General features: G+C 46.2%; 1 protein-coding gene across 2 annotated transcripts in view; it reads right to left on the bottom strand.

Annotated features, from left to right (window-relative positions):
• The window catches only part of USP43 (ubiquitin specific peptidase 43), an 84,260-nt gene that overhangs the window by 48,349 nt on the left and 14,194 nt on the right, over positions 1-21,717 (bottom strand). For both annotated transcript variants that reach the window (XM_003912335.5, XM_009189668.4), the window contains exons 3-6: positions 14,614-14,717; positions 6,389-6,481; positions 3,856-3,991; positions 574-709 (exon numbers count right to left, since the gene is read on the bottom strand). In XM_003912335.5, coding sequence (XP_003912384.3) covers positions 574-709; positions 3,856-3,991; positions 6,389-6,481; positions 14,614-14,717 — 469 coding nt within the window. The remainder of the gene's footprint in view (positions 1-573; positions 710-3,855; positions 3,992-6,388; positions 6,482-14,613; positions 14,718-21,717) is intronic.

Genomic DNA, 21,717 nt, shown 5'->3' with positions numbered 1-21,717 from the left:
CATAAAGTCTGTGGGTAGGGTCCAGAAATCTGCTTTCGCACGTCCTCCAGGTGATTCTGATATTCACTAAGGTTTTGAGAATCCCTGTATTAGCTGAAAAATGTTTTGTTTTTTTTTTTTTGAGACAGTCTCGCTTTGTCGCCCAGGCTGGAGTGCAGTGGCCGGATCTCAGCTCACTGCAAGCTCCGCTTCCTGGGTTCGCGCCATTCTCCTGCCTCAGCCTCCCCAGTAGCTGGGACTACAGGCGCCCGCCACCTCGCCCGGCTAGTTTTTTAGTATTTTCAGCAGAGACGGGGTTTCACCGTGTTAGCCAAGATAGTCTCGATCTCCTGACCTCGTGATCCACCCGCCTCAGCCTCCCAAAGTGCTGGAATTACAGGCGTGAGCCACCGCGCCCAGCTAGCTGAATAATTTTTAATATCAACCATCTGCACACAACAAATGCCAGGGATAATAAGTCTGACTGTTCCAAGTGCTAAAACTGGATGTTTTACGCCTTTGCACCTAAAGAGTATCCTCTGAAACCTGTAACTCATCATAGCCAAATAAAATTGTGTAAAGCACCTGTTATACCTGAGAGAGTCCCCTGGCTGGGTGAGGGAGGAACTTGAAAGGCATACACATTATCTCCTTCTGCGATAGTATTCAGGTCCTCTTCATCAAAGAAAGACCGCTGGAATCCACTGGGATACAGTTCAACTAAGATCACCTGAAATGAGAAAGATCACTTTCCCTCTTGATTTCTGAAAGAGAAATCAACAGATAAGAAATCTAAAAGTGACTGATAGTCAACACCCATTTTCACCCTTTCCTTCCTTCTAATTGGCTACTTATTTTTAGTAGTAAGGCATAGTAGATATAACAATTAGATTGTCCACAGACATCTCAAGTGCGACAAAAAAAAGAAACTGAAGAAAAAAAAAAATCTAAGTTTTACACCCAGCTAAACAAGCACAGAAAAATGACAATAAAATAAAGCCCTCCTCATGTGAACAAAAAGTGAGTGTTTACTACGGAGTGAAAAAATTTCTGAATAGGTTTACTAACCTTTTTCACATGATTGCATACATAAAAAAAATATTTTTACCAAACTTTGAAGTAAATAGGAGATGGTTTGGTAGCAGAGTAGAGGGGTGACTACTGTGGTGGCCCTGACTGCCCTAGACCCAACTCTGCTACCCCGAAGGCTGAAGAAATCAATATCTTAGCACACATAACCTATTCGAGGTACACTGCCTGGGAAGTTCTCTTTCAAAAGATGCATTTCAGGGCTGAGCACAGTGGCTCACGCCTATAATCCCAACACTTTGGGAGGCTGAGGAGGGAGGGTCACTTGAGCCCAGGAGTTCAAGACCAGCCTGGGCAACATAGCAGGACCCCATCTCTACACAATTTTTATTTTTTAAACTAGCCAGGCATGGTGGCATGAGCCTGTAGTCCCAGCTACTCAGGAGGCTGAGGTGGGAGGATCCCTTGAGCCCAGCAGTTCAAGGCTGCAGTAAGTTATGATCACACCCCTGCACTCCAGCCAGGGCAACAGAGGAAAATCCTGTCATTCATTCATTCATTCATTTATTCATTCAATCATAAATAAATACATAGATTTCAGGATTTACAAACCTGAATCAAAGAGAAAACTTGAGTTGTAGGAGAAATGATGAACCAAAGAAAATAGTAAATATTATCGACTATATAAAGCTAAAATAATAACTATTACTACTATTACAGTTGGAGGTAGAGAAGGGATTAAAATACTGGACAATAATATCTAAATCAAAAAGGTATAAGGGGATTTAATGCCATGCCAAGATCCTTGTGTTACATGGGAAGATTAACATTAGACTAGTAATTACGCAAGTTGACATTTTAATAACCACTGAAAGAATGGAAATATAATGTATATGTACTTCATCCCAGAAGAGACGAAATAAAGAAAAATTGCTCAATCTAAAAGAATCATCTTCTAAAAGAAGAAGACTGCTCAATCTAAAAATTGGGGGGTTAGGGGGCAATACAAAATAGAAAAACAGGGTAAATAGCATAAGATGACATAAATAAATCCAAATACAGGCCGGGCGCGGTGGCTCACCCCTGTAATCCCAAAACATTGGGAGGTTGAGGTGGGCAGATCATGAGGTCAAGAGATCGAGACCATCCTGGCCAACACAGTGAAACCCCGTCTCTACTAAAAACACAAAAAATTAGCCGGGCGTGGTGGCAGGCGCCTGTAGTTCCAGCTACTCGGGAGGCTGAGGCAGGAGAATCACTTGAACCCTGGAGGTGGAGGCTGCAGTGAGCTGAGATCGTGCCACTGCACTCCAGCCTGGTGACAGAGTGAGACTCCGTCAATAATAATAATAATAATAATAATAATAATAGAAAAATAAATCCAAATACATATATCTATGATTTTAGATAATATATATGCAATACACTTGCCAGCTAAAGAAAACAAAACATCAAAACAGATGACTTTAAGTTTCAGTGGAAAATGCTCATCCCGCACTGGCATCCCCAAGTGATTCTCATCTCCCTGAACCAACACATCACACCTCTCAAATTCCTGCCGGATTTTTCATGCTCTTAATTATTCAAACGCTCCCTCTCATAGACTTCTCCCTTTTGATCTTTTCTTACGGCCACTTTCTCCCCAGGACTCTCATCCACTGTCCCCGTCTCTCTCCGTCTCTTTCAATAACTCCCCATAGTGCCCTTTAGAGTTTACAAAGCAAGATACACACATTTCCGCCGCTACCTGGGAGAGTCATAAATATTCTAGGAGGGGCGATAGAGGTCAGAGGGATTGATTGGGCAGGGTCAGAAAGGAGCCCACTGGGGTGATGGGGAGGCTGAGGAAGCGTGGAGGTTATAGGAATATAGCTACGAATGTAGAGAAAGCCAGCAAACCACAATCTTCAGGTAGGTAGACGTTATTGTATGCGTGGCATGTCTTCCCAACAAGGTTAAAAATAGTTTTTGATTTGAAAAAAAATCCCATGAGATAGTCAGGGAAGTGTTAATTTTCCATTTCACAGTTAAGGACACAGAGCCAATCGCGTACTGCGTCCAGGCTCAGAAACCTAGGGAGCTACTGAATCACCCTGAGGGCTGTCCCATCCTGCCACGTGGCTTAGCGCCACCATGGCCTCCTCCCTGTTCCTCATGAGGGCCCCTCCAGGCACCGTGAATCCAATCCCTTTAGCAGGACTCATTTGAAAAGAAAACAAGTAGAACACAGCCATCCCAGCTTCCCCCAGATGTTCTCTCTCACATCACACATCCTCAGTTCTCTCAGCAGGTCCTCCTGTTTCACTCACTGTTCCTTTAGTGTCCTGGTTTATATTCCCAAGACTGAAAATACACAGTGGTGACTTGGGCTATGAAGTCAAACCATCGAAATCCAAATCCTGGCTCAGCCACTTACTAGCTAGTGACGTTGGGCAAGTCACTTAACCTCTCAGGGCTTCTTTATTCCCCATTAGTAAGAGGAGGATAATTGTAATGTCTACTGCACAGGACACCTGTGATTAAACCAGGCATGAATAGAAAGGTCACAGAACAGTGCCTCACACTTAGTAAGCACTACCTAGGGGTAGGTATTGTTGGAATTATTATGATCATAATCGTCATCGCCTTCTTGGAAGGCAAAGGTGTTCTTTTCTGGTCATTCTGTGTCAATTCAGGGAGAAGTCAAGGCCCAGTCATCCCAGACGCCAGGCACTACTAATCAAACAGAAACCCATGAGTCATGCTGGAGTCACCTGGGAACCGCAAATTGGCCTAAACAGCCTAGACAGCTGGCTCACTTAGCATTCTGTCATCCAATGACCAGGCCCCAGTGCAATTCTATCACACCTCATCTGCAGGGACGCCTCCTTCCTCTGCAACCATCCTCCTCAGGACTGCCACTGTGCTGAGGATTGGCACGGCCAGGCCAACCCGCAGGAACCGCTGGCTCTTAGAGGGGAAGACCAAGGTGACACTCAAGAACCTGGAAAACAGGAAGGGGCAACACCCTTAAAGGACTGACAGGAACTGTGAACGACATTGTTGATGATGGATCAAGGCCGGGCACAGTGGCTCACACCTGTAATCCTAGCACTTTGGGAGGCTGAGGCGGCTGGATCACCTGAGGTCCAGAGTTCGAGACTAGCCTGGCCAGCATGGTGAAACCCCGTCTCTACTAAAAGTACAAAAAAATTAGCTGAGTGTGTGTGGCAGGCGCCTGTAATCCCAGCTACTCGGGAGGCTGAGGCAGGAGAATCGCTTGAACCTGGGAGGCGGGGGTTGCAGTGAGCAGAGATGGCACCACTGGACTCCAGCCTGGGTGACAGAGCGAGACTCCACCTCAAAAAAAAAAAAAAAACAAAAGAAAGATAATGGATCAAGTTCAGCACGTAGTTAATCTCTACTTCCTGGTTGTGTCCCTGTACTTGGTACATTGTCACCAGGTGGCAGGGTAGAGCCAAATCTTCTAAGCTACTTTTCCAGCGAGTTGGGGGGAAAAAAAGTATTTGATTAAGAATCACCATAGAGATGTCCGATCTCAAGGCTCTAGTTGTTAAATAGATAAGCTTAAACAAAAACAAACTCCACAGTTTGAAAATTAAAGCAGTCAAGGTGTTTTTCTCAGTACAAATCAACACTACTGATGACATTCTCCTTAGTGAGAGTCTCCTTTGGAAATCGCTTCTCCTTCCCACCAGCATATGAAGGCCCAGTCTTGCAGCCACTGTTTCTCTTGATCTGTACTCCACTAACTGCCCAAGTCACACAGGTAATTAATTAATAGAGCTGGGATTCGAACCTGGGCCGTCTGGCTCCTGAGTCAATGGTCTTAACCCCTGTGCTGCGCTGTGTCAGGCTAGGAGTCTTAGATCATCACATCTATAAGTTGACATTATCTGATGGTGTCACTGATGATAGACAGCATGAGCCATGTTCTAGTATAAGCCAATAGTTATATTTCTAGTGCAGAATATCAGCAGCACAGGATTTTAGAGCAGAAAGGGAGATTGAGTTGCCGAGGAAGGCCTTCTGAAGATGTCATGTCTTCAGCTGCATCTTTTTTTTTTTTTTTTTTTAATTGAGACAGAGTCTTGCTCTGTCGCCCAGGCTGGAGTGCAGTGGCCGGATCTCGGCTCACTGCAAGCTCCGCCTCCCGGGTTTACGCCATTCTCCTGCCTCAGCCTCCCGAGTAGCTGGGACTACAGGCGCCCGCCACCTCGCCCGGCTAGTTTTTTGTATTTTTTTTAGTAGAGACGGGGTTTCACCGTGTTAGCCAGGATGGTCTCGATCTCCTGACCTCGTGATCCGCCCGTCTCAGCCTCCCAAAGTGCTGGGATTACAGGCTTGAGCCACCGCGCCCGGCCTTCAGCTGCATCTTAAAGGCAGGAGATGTCAACAGGCACAGGGTAAGAGAAATGGCACTTCAGGAGGTGGGAAACATAAAGAGGAAATGCCTCTGTTCCAATGCCAGAAAAGACGCCCCACATAGGAGCTTACCCACATGCCAGGACACGGTCATTGGCCATTTGCCTTCCTGGTCACTGCGAAGGTTTGGGCTTTTTTTTTTTTTTTGAGGTGGAGTCTCGCTCTGTCACCCAGGCTGGAGTGAAGTGGCCGGATCTCAGCTCACTACAAGCTCCGCCTCCTGGGTTTACGCCATTCTCCTGCCTCAGCCTCCCGAGTAGCTGGGACTACAGGTGCCCGCCACCACGCCCGGCTAATTTTTTGTATTTTTTTTAGTAGAGACGGGGTTTCACCGTGTTAGCCAGGATGGTCTCGATCTCCTGACCTCGTGATCCGCCCGTCTCGGCCTCCCAAAGTGCTGGGATTACAGGCTTGAGCCACCGCGCCCAGCCTGGGCTTACTTTTATAGAACTCGGCCCATAGTGCCTGTTACCCAGCCCTACCTCCACTTTTCTTTGTCACTCATCTTCCCCAAACAACCCTTTTCCTCTTTCTTTGCTCCTTAAAGATATCTTTTTCCTACACCTTCCCAGAGAAGAAAATAGATTTTTGAAATTGAAATAAAGCTGGGGTAAAAAAAAAAAAAAAAGCAGGTGGCCACAGATTTTCTCTAGTTTGCCTCCGTGTGACCAAGTGAGACCAACGGGTCCGTGCCAACTTCTGAATGGGCCACAGACCTAAGTCTGGCAATTGTGCCAAACATTCATAATTCCTTCCTCAGTTAGAGAAGGGACACAGTAACCTTTTACTCTGTCAATTTCAATAGTTGAATGTCCTCCAGCTATAGGGCTGGTTTCCAGAGAAATGCTGGCTGAGAAGCAAAGGAGAGAAAATGGCAGGTGTGAGGCCAGAAGGTTCCCCGTAATGAGTAAGGATGGAAGTCAAGTTCACTGGGCAAGCCGCGACACTCACGTACCTCGTCTGGCGCAAGGGGATAGGTAGGGACACACACAGGAAAGGGTCGAAGGTGTTGCTCTGTTTCAGGCAGTGGGGACAAGTCAAGGAAGATCTGTGAGGGTGAAGAACAGAGGCGAACGTTTAATCACACGTAAACAATTTGGCGGTAAAATTCAATACAGAATTACCCTTGCATTTCCACTCCCAGTGATTCCACTCCTAGGTACATACCCAGAAGAATTGAAAACAGGTGTTCAAATACTTGTATACAAGTGTTCATAGCTGCTCCATTCACAATAGTTAAGATGGGAACAATCCAGCCATCCATCAACAGACAAATGGGTAACAGAATATGGTACATCCACATAGTGGGATACAACTCAGCCATAGAAAGGAATGAACCCCGGTCTGTACAACAATGTGGGTGAACCTTGAAAACAGTAAGCTAAATGAAAGCAGCCAGGCATGAAAGGGCACATATTGCATGATCCCGCTTATATGAAGTATCCAGAACAGGTAATGCCATAGACACAGAAAGCAAATTGGTGGTTGCCAGGAGCTGAGGGAAGGGAGGATGAGGCTGACTGCTTACTGGGTACCAGGTTTTATTTTGGGGTGATGAAATGGTTAGGAACTAGGAGGTGGTAGGTGCACAACACTGTGAATGTACATGTCCCTGAATTGCATGCTTTAGAGTGTTTAACTTCATGTTACAGGACTTTCACCTCCATTTTTTTGTAAAAAGGGAAAAGAAACTTTAGGACATATATAAATGAACTGACTATGGGAAGGGAAGCTATAACCCGTCCCTGCCATACAAATCCAGCATGCCAACTTCCAGGCTGAAGGGATCTCAGGGCCATCTCTTCCCCTGCTTCTCAGCCTCACTGTGCCCCAGAACCACAGGAAGCTTTTTAAAAAAATTCCAATGTCCAGGCCCCACTCCCAGAGATTCTGTTTCAAGGTGGGTAGAGAGGGGTCGGGACATCAAAATCTTTCTAAAATCCTGGGAGCTTTTAAGCTCCCCAAATGACCCCAGTGTTCACCCATAGTAGAGAACCACTGACACCACCCACCCTCCTTACTGTACAGAAGAAGAAACAACAGAAGTCACTCCTTAAAGTAATAACTAACATTGCAATAGCATTTACTAAGAATCGAGCATCATTCTGAGCACTGAGCATAGATGAACCCGTTTACCACCCATAGCAACTGATATTATGCCCATTGTACAGAAGAGAAACCTGAAGCACAGCGAGGTTAAGTAATCTGCTGAAGAACACACGGCTCTTAAGGAAGAAAGCTAGGCTCGGTTTCCCGACTCCATGCTCATATCATTCCTGTGTTCTTTAGTAGAAATCAGTGAGGTGTCAATTGGTTCAGAGTAGATACATATAATGTTCATTTATATTCTTTCAACTCTTTTAAACTTAATACTCCCTTACTTTAAAATGGAGCTCGGAAAATGAAATGCAACTTTTTTTTTTTTTTTTTTTTTTTTTAGAGACAGAGTCTCATGCTGTCACCCGGGCTGGAGGGCAACGGCGTGATCTCAGCTCACTGCAACCTCTGCCTTTTGGATTCAAGCGATTCTCCCTACTCAGCCTCCTGAGTAGCTGGGATTACAGGTGCCCGCCACCACGCCCAGCTAATTTTTTGTATTTTTTTCAGTAGAGATGGGGTTTCGCTATGTTGGTCAGGCTGGTCTCGAACTCCTGACCTCATGATCCACCCACCTCAGCCTCCCAAAGTGCTGGGATTATAGGCGTGAGCCACTGTGCCCAGGTGAAATGCAACTTTTATATTCCACATGTACGTACCAATTTTCTTTCTCCTATCATATGATGCAAGGGATTTCTCTGCATGCTACATTACTAATTGTAAAAATCTACATTAACTTCTCTGAGGACACAGAACAAGACCACCCTGGCAGTCTGACTCTGAAGTCCATACTCTTAGCACTGTATGACATTCCCGGGATAAGTCAGCAAGTAAAGCCAAAGCTGGTATCAGAACAGGTTTCCTGAGTCCTTGTGGAAAGTGCCCGTCTTGTTTGATTGGTTTTCCACTGAGCAGACAAATAGGAAAATCCAGGGACAAACAGGAACATAAAGGGGAGGGTGCCGCCTGAGGCACTCCTGGGTGATCTGTCCATTACAAGTCAGTTATCTTGGATACAACTTATCAGACCATCAACCTGATTACAGAAAACAGGCCCCAGTACTGGACATTCCATCGCCCCTGCTGCCTCAGGTCATTTGCCTTTGGGAGACCCACGGTAGTTAGTGTTTTTGTTGAAAGCACTGTATCCGACAGTGAGCGCCAGCCAGCCAGAAACCCAACATTTCTGGGGTCTCCTCTGCCACTGCATCTCTCCTCCAATCCTTCTCCACCTCTGTCCATCACGTACCTAGGCAAAAAATTGGCCTGAAGGAGATACTTGGGTCATTGGGAAATCCCCAAATTCCCATTTCACAAGTATGTAAACCAATGAGAGAGAATGTTTTTCATTGACGTCTTCGTGTTTTTCAGCCCGCTAAAACTATGCCGGGTTGCATTCTTCTTGAAGCATTGCAACATATGAAACCAGTTCAGGAATATGACTTTTTACATTGAGCCACCAACTGCTATCTGCTAGCAAGCGATGAGTGGTTTGTAGAAAAACAAATAGAATGGGCAAATTTTATATTGAAAGAATGAAAATGGGCCGGGCGCGGTGGTTCATGCCTGGAATCCCAGCACTTTGGGAGGCTGAGGCGGGCGATCGCCTGAGGTCAGGAGCTTGAGACCAACCTGGTCAACATGGTGAAACCCCATCTCTAGTAAAATTACAAAAATTAGCCAGACGTGGTGGCCAGTGCCTGTAATCCCAGCTACTTGGGAAGCTGAGGCAGGAGAATCGCTTGCACCCGGGAGGTGGAGGTTGCAGTTGCAGTGAGCTGAGATCGTGCCATTGCACTACAGCCTGGGCGACAAAAGCAAAACTCCGTCTCAAAAAAATAAAAATAAAATAAAATAAAGAATGAAAAAGTATAATGTTTTCATAAGAAACTATAGGAAAGATGTGAAATATATCCATGTATCAAAGGTTGAGAAATGAGGACAGACTGATGTGACCAACATCTGGAAGAAGATGGAGAGGCAGCTTCACTTTTACAAAAAGCTCTGGCCACGTTACCAGGCTACAGCAATATACCCCAATGTGGCCTGACGGATGCCTCCGTTCTCCCCATTCGCTCCAGGACATTCACAGTCCTGCCGTGCTGTCTTGCAAGCGCACTCACGGGGCAAAGGAACACAAAATCACCCCACTGCCTTTCAATGTTCACAGGCCCATTTCCCTAAGTTATTCATTCTCCTTGTCAAATTGCTTCTGTTACAAAGCTAACCCTGTCAGTGCTACTAAAACTCAGGGCTGCGGTTTGCTCTTCCACCTGCTACAAATGCCCACCAATGAGCCCTAGGCTTTGCCCCTGAATTTCTTGTCACTCTGCCCTTTAACTGCTGCCAAATACACACACATCTTTCACCTCAAACCCAGTCCACTTGACCTGCTCACTGGACAGTGGATCTGACGTCTACGCAAACAGCAATAATTATGCCAATACATAAGCAAGATCTCAGCTTTCGGAGATCTGTTCTGAGGAAGCCTTCAAAAACATCCTTAGACTTTCTGTGGATAAAGGCTATGAAGGACATGAAGAACTTGTGCACACACACACACAGACACACTCCTCCAGCCAAAACTCCAACATAGCCACAATCGTTGGTTGTTAGACTTGCAGACACTCTTAGACTGTGATGATAATCACATAGAATAACTAAATATCTTTGCTACAGTCCAGGATCTTCCACACTCTAGTACTGGAGGTTCCTCTTCTCTCCCTCAACCAAAGTCAACAACTCAGCCCCTTAAAAGGGGTTTAAGGGACGATGCCTCTGAATTAACCCATAATAACACATCCGTCAATTACATCAAGAAGGCTGATGCCATCCCAGGCAAGCCCTCCCCAAGGAGAGGAAGCCAGGAGAGAGTCAGGGACAGCAGGAGCCGCCAGCCAGGCACTGCCACTACCGACCACTGCAGGAAACCACCTCACAGACCTCAAGGCATCCCTGACGGCACCTTGTCTTTATCAGCAGGCACAAAGCAGGCATTTTCAGCCACTGCCAGTTCATCTTTAGCGTGAACACCTCACCTCTTACTCATCGTGCTATAGGAAAAATACCCAAAGGGCACTGATGGTCCATAATATCCAATCAGCTCAAATGTCACTTCCTCGGAAGTCCTCCCCACCCCCGATTCATCCCACGCCAAGTCAGGCATGTACTTCAAAGCACCCTCGATTTGTCCTCCGAAGCACTCATCAGTTATAATCATAGAAAAACCCAAGAGTCACCGTAAATCCTAGATTCTCATCTCTCCCTTAGTCCCTCTACCCCTCACCACGTTAGCAAGACTGGGGTGAGGGGTTAGGGGTAGAGGGACTAATGGAAAGATGCTGACTCTCCATCCAAACACATACTCCAAACCCCTCCACTTCCCTCCATCTCTACCGCCACCTCTGCCGTTCCAACCACCATTGCTCTCCCTCTGGGACCACAGTGGCAACACCAACTGTTGATCCTGCCTCCTCTCGCCTCCCTGCATTGCTCATAAAAAGCAGTTGCTTCTGGGCCGGGTGCAGTGGCTCATGCCTGTAATCCTAGCACTTTGGGAGGCCGAGGCAGGTGTATCACTAGAGGTCAGGAGTTCGAGACCAGCCTGGCCAGCATGATGAAATCCCCATCTCTACTAAAAATACAAAAATGTGCTGGGCATGGTGGCACATGCCTGTAGTCCCAGCTACTTGGGAGGCCAAGGCAGGAGAATGGCTTGAACCCCGGAAGCAGGGGTTGCAATGAGCTGAGATCATGCTACTGCACTCTAGCCTGGGTGACAGCATGTGACTCTGTCTCAAAAAAAAAAAAAAAAAAACAAAAAAAAAAACAGTCACTTCTGAAACTGATGAACTAGATCACTCCCTCCTTTAACCCTGCAGTGTCTTCCTGTGTCCTTGAGACTAAAACCCGCACACTTGGACTGAAAACCTGCCCTACCAGGTCCCCACCCAACTCTCCAGCCCATCTCCAGTGCATGCTTGTAATCCCAGCTACTCTATTCTTTGGCAGCTACCCTGGGCTTTCCATTTCTTGAACTTGCCAGGATTATTCCTACTTCTGGCTCTTCGCCTGTGCTGTGTCCTCTGCCTGGAATACTCTGTCCCCAGTTATTAAATGGTAGACTCCTTGTCACTCTGTTTTCAGCTCCACCATCCCTCCGATAAGAAACCTTCCCTGCCCGCCTTATGGAATGTTGGCCACTCCCCCGCCTCCCAAGTGACTCCTTATCTTTCTGCTGATGGCTGTCACAGGTTGTTGTTTACTTGTACATTATCTAACATTCCCCCAGGTAGAATGTGAGCTCCCTGAGAATGGACTGAGTCTTGTTCACAGCACCTACAAGACAACCCAGCACACAGTAGGGCATGAATGAAATCTCTAAAGAATCCACAAGGATTCAGCCGGGAGTTCTACTCCTCATGGTAACTGCTGGACCAAGCACATTAGCAGGCACTTGAATATTTGAAAGAAGGAAAAAGAGTATGGGGACGAGAGGGGAACTGGACAGAGAAATAGGTGAATGAATTGTACAAGGACACAGATGAATTTGACCTGCTGGCGATGATCGGTGATCCCTCCCCTCTCTCTAACACGCTTCACCTTATAGTCCCCTTTCCCTCGTTCTAAATGTTCTTCTTTCTCTTCCTCTATGCTTTTCCTCTGTCTCTTTATTTTTGGTTCTAGCACCCTCTGCGTTGGGCACCTGAAGATAAGACAGATGCCCGGTTGGGCACGGTGGCTCACCCCTGTAATCCCAACACTTTGGGAACCCGAGGCAGGTGGATCACAGGGTCAGGAGTTCGAGACCAGACTGACCAACATGGTGAAACCCCATCTCTAATGAAAATTTAAAAAAAAAAAAAAAAAATTAGCCGGCGTGGTGGCGCACACCTGTAATCCCAGCTACTCAGGAGGCTGAGGCAGGAAAATCACTTGAACCCGGGAATTGGAGGCTGCAGGGTGCCAAGATCGTGCCATTGCACTCCAGCCTGGGCATCAGAGGGAGAGTCCGTCTCAAAAAAAAAAAAAAAAACAACAGATAAAACAGATGCCCTACAAGCGGCTTTCATGGCCAGTAGTTTTCAAGACTGGTGACCACAAAATCTAGGTTTCCTCTCTGCATACCTCCTCCTGGAGAGGAACCACATCCCTCAGGAAATGAGAAAGGCTTTCTTCAGGCATGACAGAGAAATCTGAGCTCAAGGGGTGCGATCCTCTTTATTCTGTACGTTAAACAACCGCAAACAGGAACGGAGAGCCCACAGTCACCCCGGCTGTTTCGTCAGGGTCCCCGTCCCTGGTGAGGCAGAGAGTGACAGAACTTATCAAGTGCTATAGATTTTTCTTCACCAGTGGAAAGCAGCTTAGTTTCAAAGACTATTTGGTCTTCCTAAATAATCAACCTCTAAAGACAATAATGATACCCTATTTATCTTTTCAGTGGTTATTGAATAGAATAGGAATCCTAAATCAGGATAGTTTCCGGGCAGTTTTAAGTGACCTCTTGCTGTGCAAACACAAAGAAGACACGTCCCCAGAAAGTATGGAAGTAAGGAAATTCTAGAAGACGGAATAATTATTTCCTCGTTTGAAGGTAAGTCAACAAGTGAAGAAAACCACCTGGAGACCTCCAAAAAACCACTGCAGAGCAATGCAAAGGGAAGATTATCCAGACGACTCAGAGAAAAGCACGGCTTTGAAATGATTTACTGCAACATCCAGAAGAAAAATACAAAAAACTCTTTTTGGTATCCATAATAGAGAACAGAGTTTCTGTGAAACTGAAGGAGCAGCAGAGAATCACAATGAATGGACAGGGTTAGCTGGAAAAACAACAGAAGAATTGCGAAGAAAGCAAAAAGGCAGGACTTGTGCTTTAAAGATATTTCAGGGGACAAATCCTGGTTCTGCCACTTATCATATGTCCGTAGAAAAAGCCCAACCTCCCAGATGTTAATACTCACCCCCTGAGACTTTTTGTAAGGCTTAAAATATCTATAGACACACACACATAGATACATATACATGAATACATATATTGGCAACACACAGACACACACACACACACACACAGAGGCAAGCATCTTAGAGGTGGCTCTTTGTAACCAATGACTTCCTCATCTAAATCCTGCCTGCTGTGCTCATTCCCACCTTTAAGCTTGCATTTGTTCTTGTTGAATATCTTCCTACCCATTCGTACTTCTATTCATCCTGCAGAGGCCAACAAAAGGCACACTTCCTCTGAGAAGCCCATGGGGTTTTCTCCCCTCTCTGACCTTTCACTGCTGCTGTCAGTGCTTTCACTGAACATTATAATATTGAAACTATTCTGCCTTGTATGAGTCTCTGCACTTTCATATAAAAAAAAGCTCAAAGAGAACACATACTTTCTGAAGTCAAAGGCTGCATACGTTTTTTTACTGTTTGTTTATTTACTTATTTTTTTGAGACAGGGTCTCACTCTGTTGCCCAGGCTGGAGTACAGTGGTGCGATCACGGATCACTGTACTCCAGCCTCGATCACAGCCCCGACCTCCTGGGCCCAAGCAATCCTCCTTTCTCAGCCTCCCGAGTAGGTGGGACCACAGGCACGTGCCACTCCCAGCTAGGATTTTTTTTTTTTTTTTTTTTTTTTTTGGTACAGATGGGGTCTCCCTATGTGGCCCAGGCTGTATATATATTTTTATATCCTCCATAATGCTTGGAACTCTTGAGCTCAGAATGACTTGTTAAGTTGGGCTCTCTGGAGAGAGAACAAACAGGAAGGGTCTCCCCAACTTCAGAATGACTGCTTGCTAGTGAGATCCCAGCTCACATTTACCTTCTATAGAATCACCCTCTTATCACCTCTCCTTCAAGTAAGGTGGAGGGCCCAGGAGCCAAGAAGAAGGAAAAGAAGAAATACTAAAGGTCAGAGACAACAGGAGTGTGTGCTTAGTCAGGATTTATAATGGGAGAGAGAAGGGTGTTTGTGGTTTTGTTGTTTGGAAATCTCAGGGTAAATCTGGCAATGGGAGACTGGTTACCAGGAATTGAGTTTGTGGGCTTGGGTGATACATTCTAAACACATCCCCGTCTTACCTATATTGTGCTTGAAAGTGGCTTTGCACAAAGCTTTCACCTAAAGGAAGCTGAGCTGATGGTGACAGGCAGTTCTCAGAGGTTTTATTGGCTTCAGGTGGAAGCTGCAAAGAAATGAGGAAAGGAAGCCAGATTAGATACACCTCTCGTCACTCAACTGCTTCCCGACCACCGAGCCCATGCTTCCTCCTGGGCCCACATCATCCCTTTCTGGGCTTCTGTAGAGTCTCAACCTTCAGTGCTGCCTTTACTATAACTCAAGTTTCTTTCAATCCCCTGACCTCCCAAATTCTCTGGGACAAAAAGTGTGTGTGTATTAAAAGAGCAAACCTGAGCCTGAACCTTGACGGATGCTCGCTCATTCTCATCAGCCTCACCTGTTCCCCCTGGATGGACGGCCCTGTGCATTATCTCTGTCCCACTCAGTTTCAATGTCTAGGTGCCTTTTGTATATTTCACGGGGTGGGCTTGCCGTCATCTCGAATGCATCCACACCAAATATCTCCACCTTCCACCTGCCTGCTAAATCATTCCTGCCCACGTTTTCCAAGGAGCCAGTTTCACATAAGTATTCTCTTTTGCAGGCAAATGAGTCTTTTAGTTTTTCAATTTGGTGCACAAGCTTCCTTCACTCCGTCCATCAGTGCTTGTGTCCTTTACATTCCCCTTGCGTTTCCTCATTTCCTGAGGCTGCGATAGCAAATTATCACAAACTGGAAGCTGTAAACAATAGCTTATTCTCTCACAGCAGCCATCCAAAATCAGTATCACTGCACTGAAATCAAGGTGTGGGCAGGGTTGCACTCCCTCCAGAGGCTCTAGGTGAGAGTCTGTTCCTTGACTCTTCCAACTCTGGTGGCTGCCGGAATTCCTTGGCTTGTGACCACATCACTCCAGTTTTCAATCCTAGCATCTTCAACTCTCTCTCTGCTCTGTCTTCACATAGCTTTCTCCTATGTGTGTCGCAAATCTCCCCCAGCCTCTCTTTCAGAAGAACACTGGTAGCATTTAGAGCCCACCTGGATAATTCAGGTTAATGACCGCATCTCAAGATTCTTAATCACATCTCCAAAGTCTTTACCATAGAAGGTAACGATATGATGTGGCTGTGTCCCCACCCAAATCTCATCTTGAGTTGTAATCCTCACAATCCCCGCATGTCTAGAGAGAGACCTGGTGGGAGGTGATTGGATCATGAGGGCGGTTCCCCTATGCTGTTCTCGTGTTAGTGAATTCTCATGAGAGCTGATGGTTTTATAAGGGGTGCTTCCCTTTGCTGCTCACTCTTCTCTCTCCTGACGCCTTGTGAAGATGGTGCCTGCTTCCCCTTCCACCATGACTGTAAGTTTCCTGAGGCCTCCCCAGTCATGTGGAACTGTGAGTCAATTAAACCTCTTTCTTTTGTAAGTTACCCAGTCTCAGGTATTCCTTTATAGCAGCGTGAAAACAGACTAATACAGATAACATCTACAAGATGCAGCGATTAGGACCCCCATGTCTTTGGGAGTCATTTTTTAGCCTATCTCACCTCAGGGCTTCTGTGTGCCCTAATGCCACCAACCTCCTCTGGACCCCTACCACTTCCAGAATGAGTTAATCAACCTTTCTCGTTTCCCTAAATTTATTCTTCACCCCCTGTCCGTTCCCTACCACACATGGGACATGATTTTTTGATTAAGGCCCTGTTATGCCAAAATTTCTGTCCTGGAAGATGTCTGTCCCTAAGGGCAATCCCAGAATCAAAGCCACTCATAATACAACGCTATTTAGTAAAATATAAACTTACCTATATAAATATCTATGCAAAGCCCCACATAAAATATGCCCTAGAGCAGCATCTCTCAACTTTTTCATCATTACTCCCCTCATGGAGTCTTTTTAGACAATTTTTCCTAACATTCCCACCATGAAACTCGAATACCATTGATACACTGTGCATGCGTCTATATATACCTTTAGAAGAACAGGCAGGCAGTGAGGTATACGTAAAGACCTGGGTGAAATTAGAGGTAAATGTTGAAGGATTTTAGAAAGCAGATGACAGAACCAGGCAAAAGGAACACATGTGAAGCGTCTGGGGTAAGGTGTGCAATTTACTTCAAAGTACATCCAAAAAATAAGATGAGGGAAAAAAAGATATGAGTAATGAGTGGATAGAGAGACAGATGGGTAAATGTGTGATAAAGCAAATTTAGTACAACATAAGTTGTAGAATCTAGGTGATGGGGAGGAGTGTTCACTTCATAATTAATTCAACTTTTCCATATGTTTGAAATTTTTCATAATAAAATATTGAGATGAACAAGTTATGGGTGCCCAAAATGGTCATTCTTATATGTCCTAATATTTTATGACACCCAATTTGCCTAGGATACAAGATGTGCAAAGGGAAGTAGAAAACAGGGCTGGAATGTGAGTCTGGTGCCACAATGGGTGGGGACTTCTATGTCCTAAGGGAGACTACCTGGCTCAGTGAACAGCATAGTAACAGGGTAAAGAATGTCCAAATCAGACTGGGCACAGTGGCTCACACCTGTAATCCCAACACTTTTAGAGGCCGAGGCAGGTGGATCACCTGAGGTCCGAAGTTCAAGACCAACCTGGCCAATATGGCGAAACCCCATCTCTACTAAAAATACAAAAATTAGCCAGGCATGGTGGCAGGCACCTGTAATCCCAGCTACTCAGGAGGCTGAGGCAGAAGAATCACTTGAACCCTGAAGGCAGAGGTTGCAGTGAGCCGAGATTGCGGCACTGCCCTCCAGCCTGGGCAACAAGAGCAAAACTCCATCTCAAAAATACAAACAAACAAACAAACAAAGAAAAAGAATGTCTGGGCATGTGCAGTGGCTCATGCCTGTAATCCCAGCACCTTGGGAGGCTGAGGTGGGTGGATCACCTGAGGTCAGGAGTTCAAGACTAGCCTGGCCAACATGGTGAAACTCCGTCTCTACCAAAAATACATAAATTAGCCAGGCATGGTGGCACGCATCTGTAATCCCAGCTACTTGGGAGGCTGAGACAGGAGAATCGCTTGAACCTAGGAGGCAGAGGTTGCAATGAGCCGATATCACGCCACTGCATTCCAGCCTGGATGACTGAGCAAGACTCCGTCTCAAAAAAAAAAAAAAAAAAAGTCCAAATCCCCACACTGGTACTTGATTACAAGTTACTCGACTGCTCTGATCCAGCTAAAAAAGTTACTTAATCTCTTTGCTCTATGATTTCCCAACTATAATAAAGGGATAATGACAGTACCTGTCTGATAGGGATTCTCTGAGTATTTAAAGAGTTTCTATATATAAATCACAAGGCTGAGTACGGTGGCGCAAGTCTGTAATCTCAGCACTTCAGGAGGCCGAGGTGAGCAGATTACTTGAGGTCAGGAGTTCAAGACCAGCCTGGCCAACATGGTAAAACCCCATCTCTACTAAAAATACAAAAATTAGCCGGGCGTGATGGTGCACACCTGTAATCCCAGCTATTCAGGAAGCTGAGGCAGGAGAATCACTTGAGCCCAGGAGGCGGAGGTTGCAGTGAGCTGAGATCGCACCACTGCACTCCAGCCTGGGCAACAGAGCAAAACTCTGTCTCAAAAAAAAAAAAAAAAAAGACAGCATATGTACAAAACACTTAGAACCATGCCTGGCACAAAGCACAGTGTAGGTGGTGGTTGTTATTACACAAGGGGGAGTACCTGATGAGTTTTGAACTCAGGTGGTAGCAACATGCTTGGAGAGATGCTTTAACTTGACAGCTACTGACTCCCAGATGAAGAAGTATAAGTTTGGAGGTTAGGGCAGATTAGTAGGCTCAAGCATTCAAGAAACAACAGGATAAGGTAGAACAGGAGCCATAAAGATGAAAAGGAGGGATGGATTCCAGACACCCGAGGACGTAGCTTCATCAATCAGCCCCTGACTGTGGGAGTGGAGGAACGTGATCAACTCCAAGGATCCAGTCTGGTGCCTGGCAAACCCCGGTTCCATTCACAGAGAGGCAAAGTCAAAAGGAAAGGTGTGTTTGGGACGGGCATGCTCGGTTTGAGGGGACTCAATATCCAGGCAGAGACATTCATGACAAATAGGGGAAGAGCACTTGGAGGAGCTAACTTGGATGCATAGCAGACCCTGGCATATTTTGACTGCCCTGTATACGCTACTCTTCCTTTGGTAGTAGCAACCTCCGTTTTAGAACCCTGAATCCAGTCCATGCATGGAGAGGGGTCTTTAATCAAGGGTCCTGCCCTCACCTACCAAGGGATAGGCCCATGGCCTAAGCAAGCCACACTGAGATGCTCCTACTCTGAATGTGAATCATGACCAGAGTGGCCAATGGCTGAAAACATTTCTGCAGACTGTGCTGTCCAGGGAAGAGAACGGAGCAGTTCCTGCTGCTGCTGAGATACCCTTAGAGCCGCCTGATTCTTGACAGTTCCAAGTTGGTCCTTCAGCCTTCCCTGTCATCCAGCGTGAGGCTCCTTGGCCTTCTCCTAAGTCCCCTTTCTTGTCTGAGTCAGCTCAAGTCGGTTGCTGTTGCTTGCAACCCAAGAATTCACAATGACACTCAACAGCATCGGGAGAGGCTGTGGACAGGATCACCCAGGGAAGGGCATGGAGAAAGAAAATCCTGAAAGAGGCTGGAGTGAGGGGCAGCAGGGGATCATTCTCAAAGCACAGACAATGAGGTCAAACACGCTGGCTCTGCTCTGTTAGCTGAATGACACTCAGCCTCTCTCTCTGAGCCTCATTCTACATCTAACACATCAATTTCATGGAGCTACCATTAAAATCACAGGGGATTGTAGTCCCAGCTACTCGGGAGGCTGAGGCAGGAGAATGGTGTAAACCCAGGAGGCGGAGCTTGCAGTGAGCCGAGATCGCGCCACTGCACTCCAGCCTGGGGGCGACAGAGCGAGACTCCGCCTCAAAAAAAAAAAAAAAAAAAATCACAGGGGATGACCTGCACGGTGGCTCATACCTGTAATCCCAGCACTTTGGGAGGCCAAGGTGGGAGGATTGCTTGAATCCAGGAGTTTGAAACCAGCCTGGACAACATAGTGAGACCTCGTCTTTACAAAACTAAAAAATTAACCAGGTGTGGTGGTGCACCCCACAGTCACAGCTACTTAGGCGGGAGGCTGAGGCAGGAGGATCACCGGAGCCCAGGAGGTCAAGACGGCAGTGAGCTATGATCACTCTACTGCACTCCAGCCTGGGCAACAGAGTGAGGCCCTGTCTCAAGAAATAAATAAATAAAAATAAAAACAATCTCAAGAGATGACATATATTGTGTATCTTCCCTGCACATAGTCAGTGCTTAATACATGTCAGCTTCCCGATCCTCTCCCCAGCCTCATCCCCTACTTAATTCTGCAAGAGCGACATTTTCTGGAAAGCGAACTGATAAAAACATTGTGTTAGGGTTTCTAAAAGGGTAATAAAAATGTGCCCTCTTTGCAGGATGAAAACATTTGAGGATCAGTAAATTAACAGAAAAGAAAGCGGCCCTTATGGTTTTTATTCCCGTTTCAAATAAATCTAGCTACATGGCTTTGCTATGTCTTGAAAACAGAAATAACCTCAAAGAGAAAAAAAAAATCAGAGTTTCACAGAGGACAGAGGCTTTCCTTCTAGGAAAGGGAAAATGAAGTTTCACGCCGGATAATCCCAACAGCTCTGTTCTCTACCTTCAAGCGTACACAGCCGGGCGGGCCTCTGCAGGCAGCCCAATTTTCTGAGAGCAAATTTCAGGAGAGGCTTTGACCCAGAGAGATCTTTTCTGGTTTCAATCAGGTCAAACTAAGGGCGGCGTAAGCTCCTCTCTCTAGCCAATAGCCAATAGCTGGTCTTGCCTAGCTGGTCTACTCCTAACACGCCTGGCCCCTTAAGGAACAGGAAGTAGCTGGAGAGATCAAGGCCAGGGAGCCAGGGGCGGAGGGGTCTGGAATCAGGCTGGGCCCTGTCAGCCACATAGGAGTCTGATTTTTGTTCTACGTGCTATTGGAAGCCAGTGGGGGAATTTAAGCAGAAGAGGGACAAGCTCTTACTTCCTTTCTATCTGGCGGTAGTGTGGAGTATATTGCAATAGGACATATTCGAAACTGGAAAACCAATTATGGTTGCTTTTACTTGTGTTTTGAAGTTGTTAAAAAGAATTATTGGCCGGGCGCGGTGGCTCACGCCTGTAATCTCCGCACTTTGGGAGGCCGAGGCAGGCGGATCACGAGGTCAGGAGTTCGAGACCAGCTTGGCCAACATAGCAAAACCCTGTCTCTACTGAAAATACAAAAATTAGCCAGGCATGGTGGCGCACGCCTGTAGTTCCAGCTACTCAGGAGGCTGAGGCAGGAGAATCGCTTGAACCCGGGAGGCGGAGATTGTGGTAAGCTGAGATCGCGCCACTACACTCCAACCTGGGCAACAGAGCGAGACTCCATCTCAAAAAAAAAAAGAATTATTGCCAGGCCTTCTTGACTTAAATAAACACAATATTATCTTAAAGAAAGGTCTAGGGGTGGTGCACCACAATGAGGAACAAAGGTTCTAGAGCAGTGGCTCTCAACTGGGTTGGGGGAATGGTGATTTTGTCACCATCCCCATTCCCATCCCAGGGGACATTTGGCAATCTCTGAAGACATTTTTGGCTATCACAAATAGTCAAATGCCTAGTCTAGATGCCTACTAGACTGACATCTAGGAGGTAGAGGTGCTACTAATGCTACCAGGAACAGGACAGCCATCCTCAGAAAAGAATCAACTGACTACAAACATCCAACAGTGTCGAAGTTAAGGAAGCCTGTTACAGAGTTGAGTTTACTGGATTTGGGTCCTAGCTGGATTTAGGTCCTAGCTCTCTCACTTAATAACTGCATGACTTGGGGCAAGTTACTTAACCTCTCTGTGATCTTCTCCACCCTTAAGCCCAATGCTTTTTCCTGCTACCAAGAGATAGAAAAGGAAAATGGAAAGGCTATCTATCCCACCTACCTTAGAAGTAGGAAGACCTGCCTGGTATAGCCAGGGAGTGGGGAGGGAAAAAAACAGGATAAGAGGGCCTTCCTAAGCAGCCAGCAGGAAGAGGTACCACCTATCTCTAAGTCTC

This window comes from Papio anubis, chromosome 17 (genome assembly GCF_008728515.1).
Source record: "Papio anubis isolate 15944 chromosome 17, Panubis1.0, whole genome shotgun sequence".
NCBI classification, from domain to species: Eukaryota; Metazoa; Chordata; class Mammalia; order Primates; family Cercopithecidae; genus Papio; species Papio anubis.
This window is presented reverse-complemented; position numbering and strand designations above follow the sequence as displayed.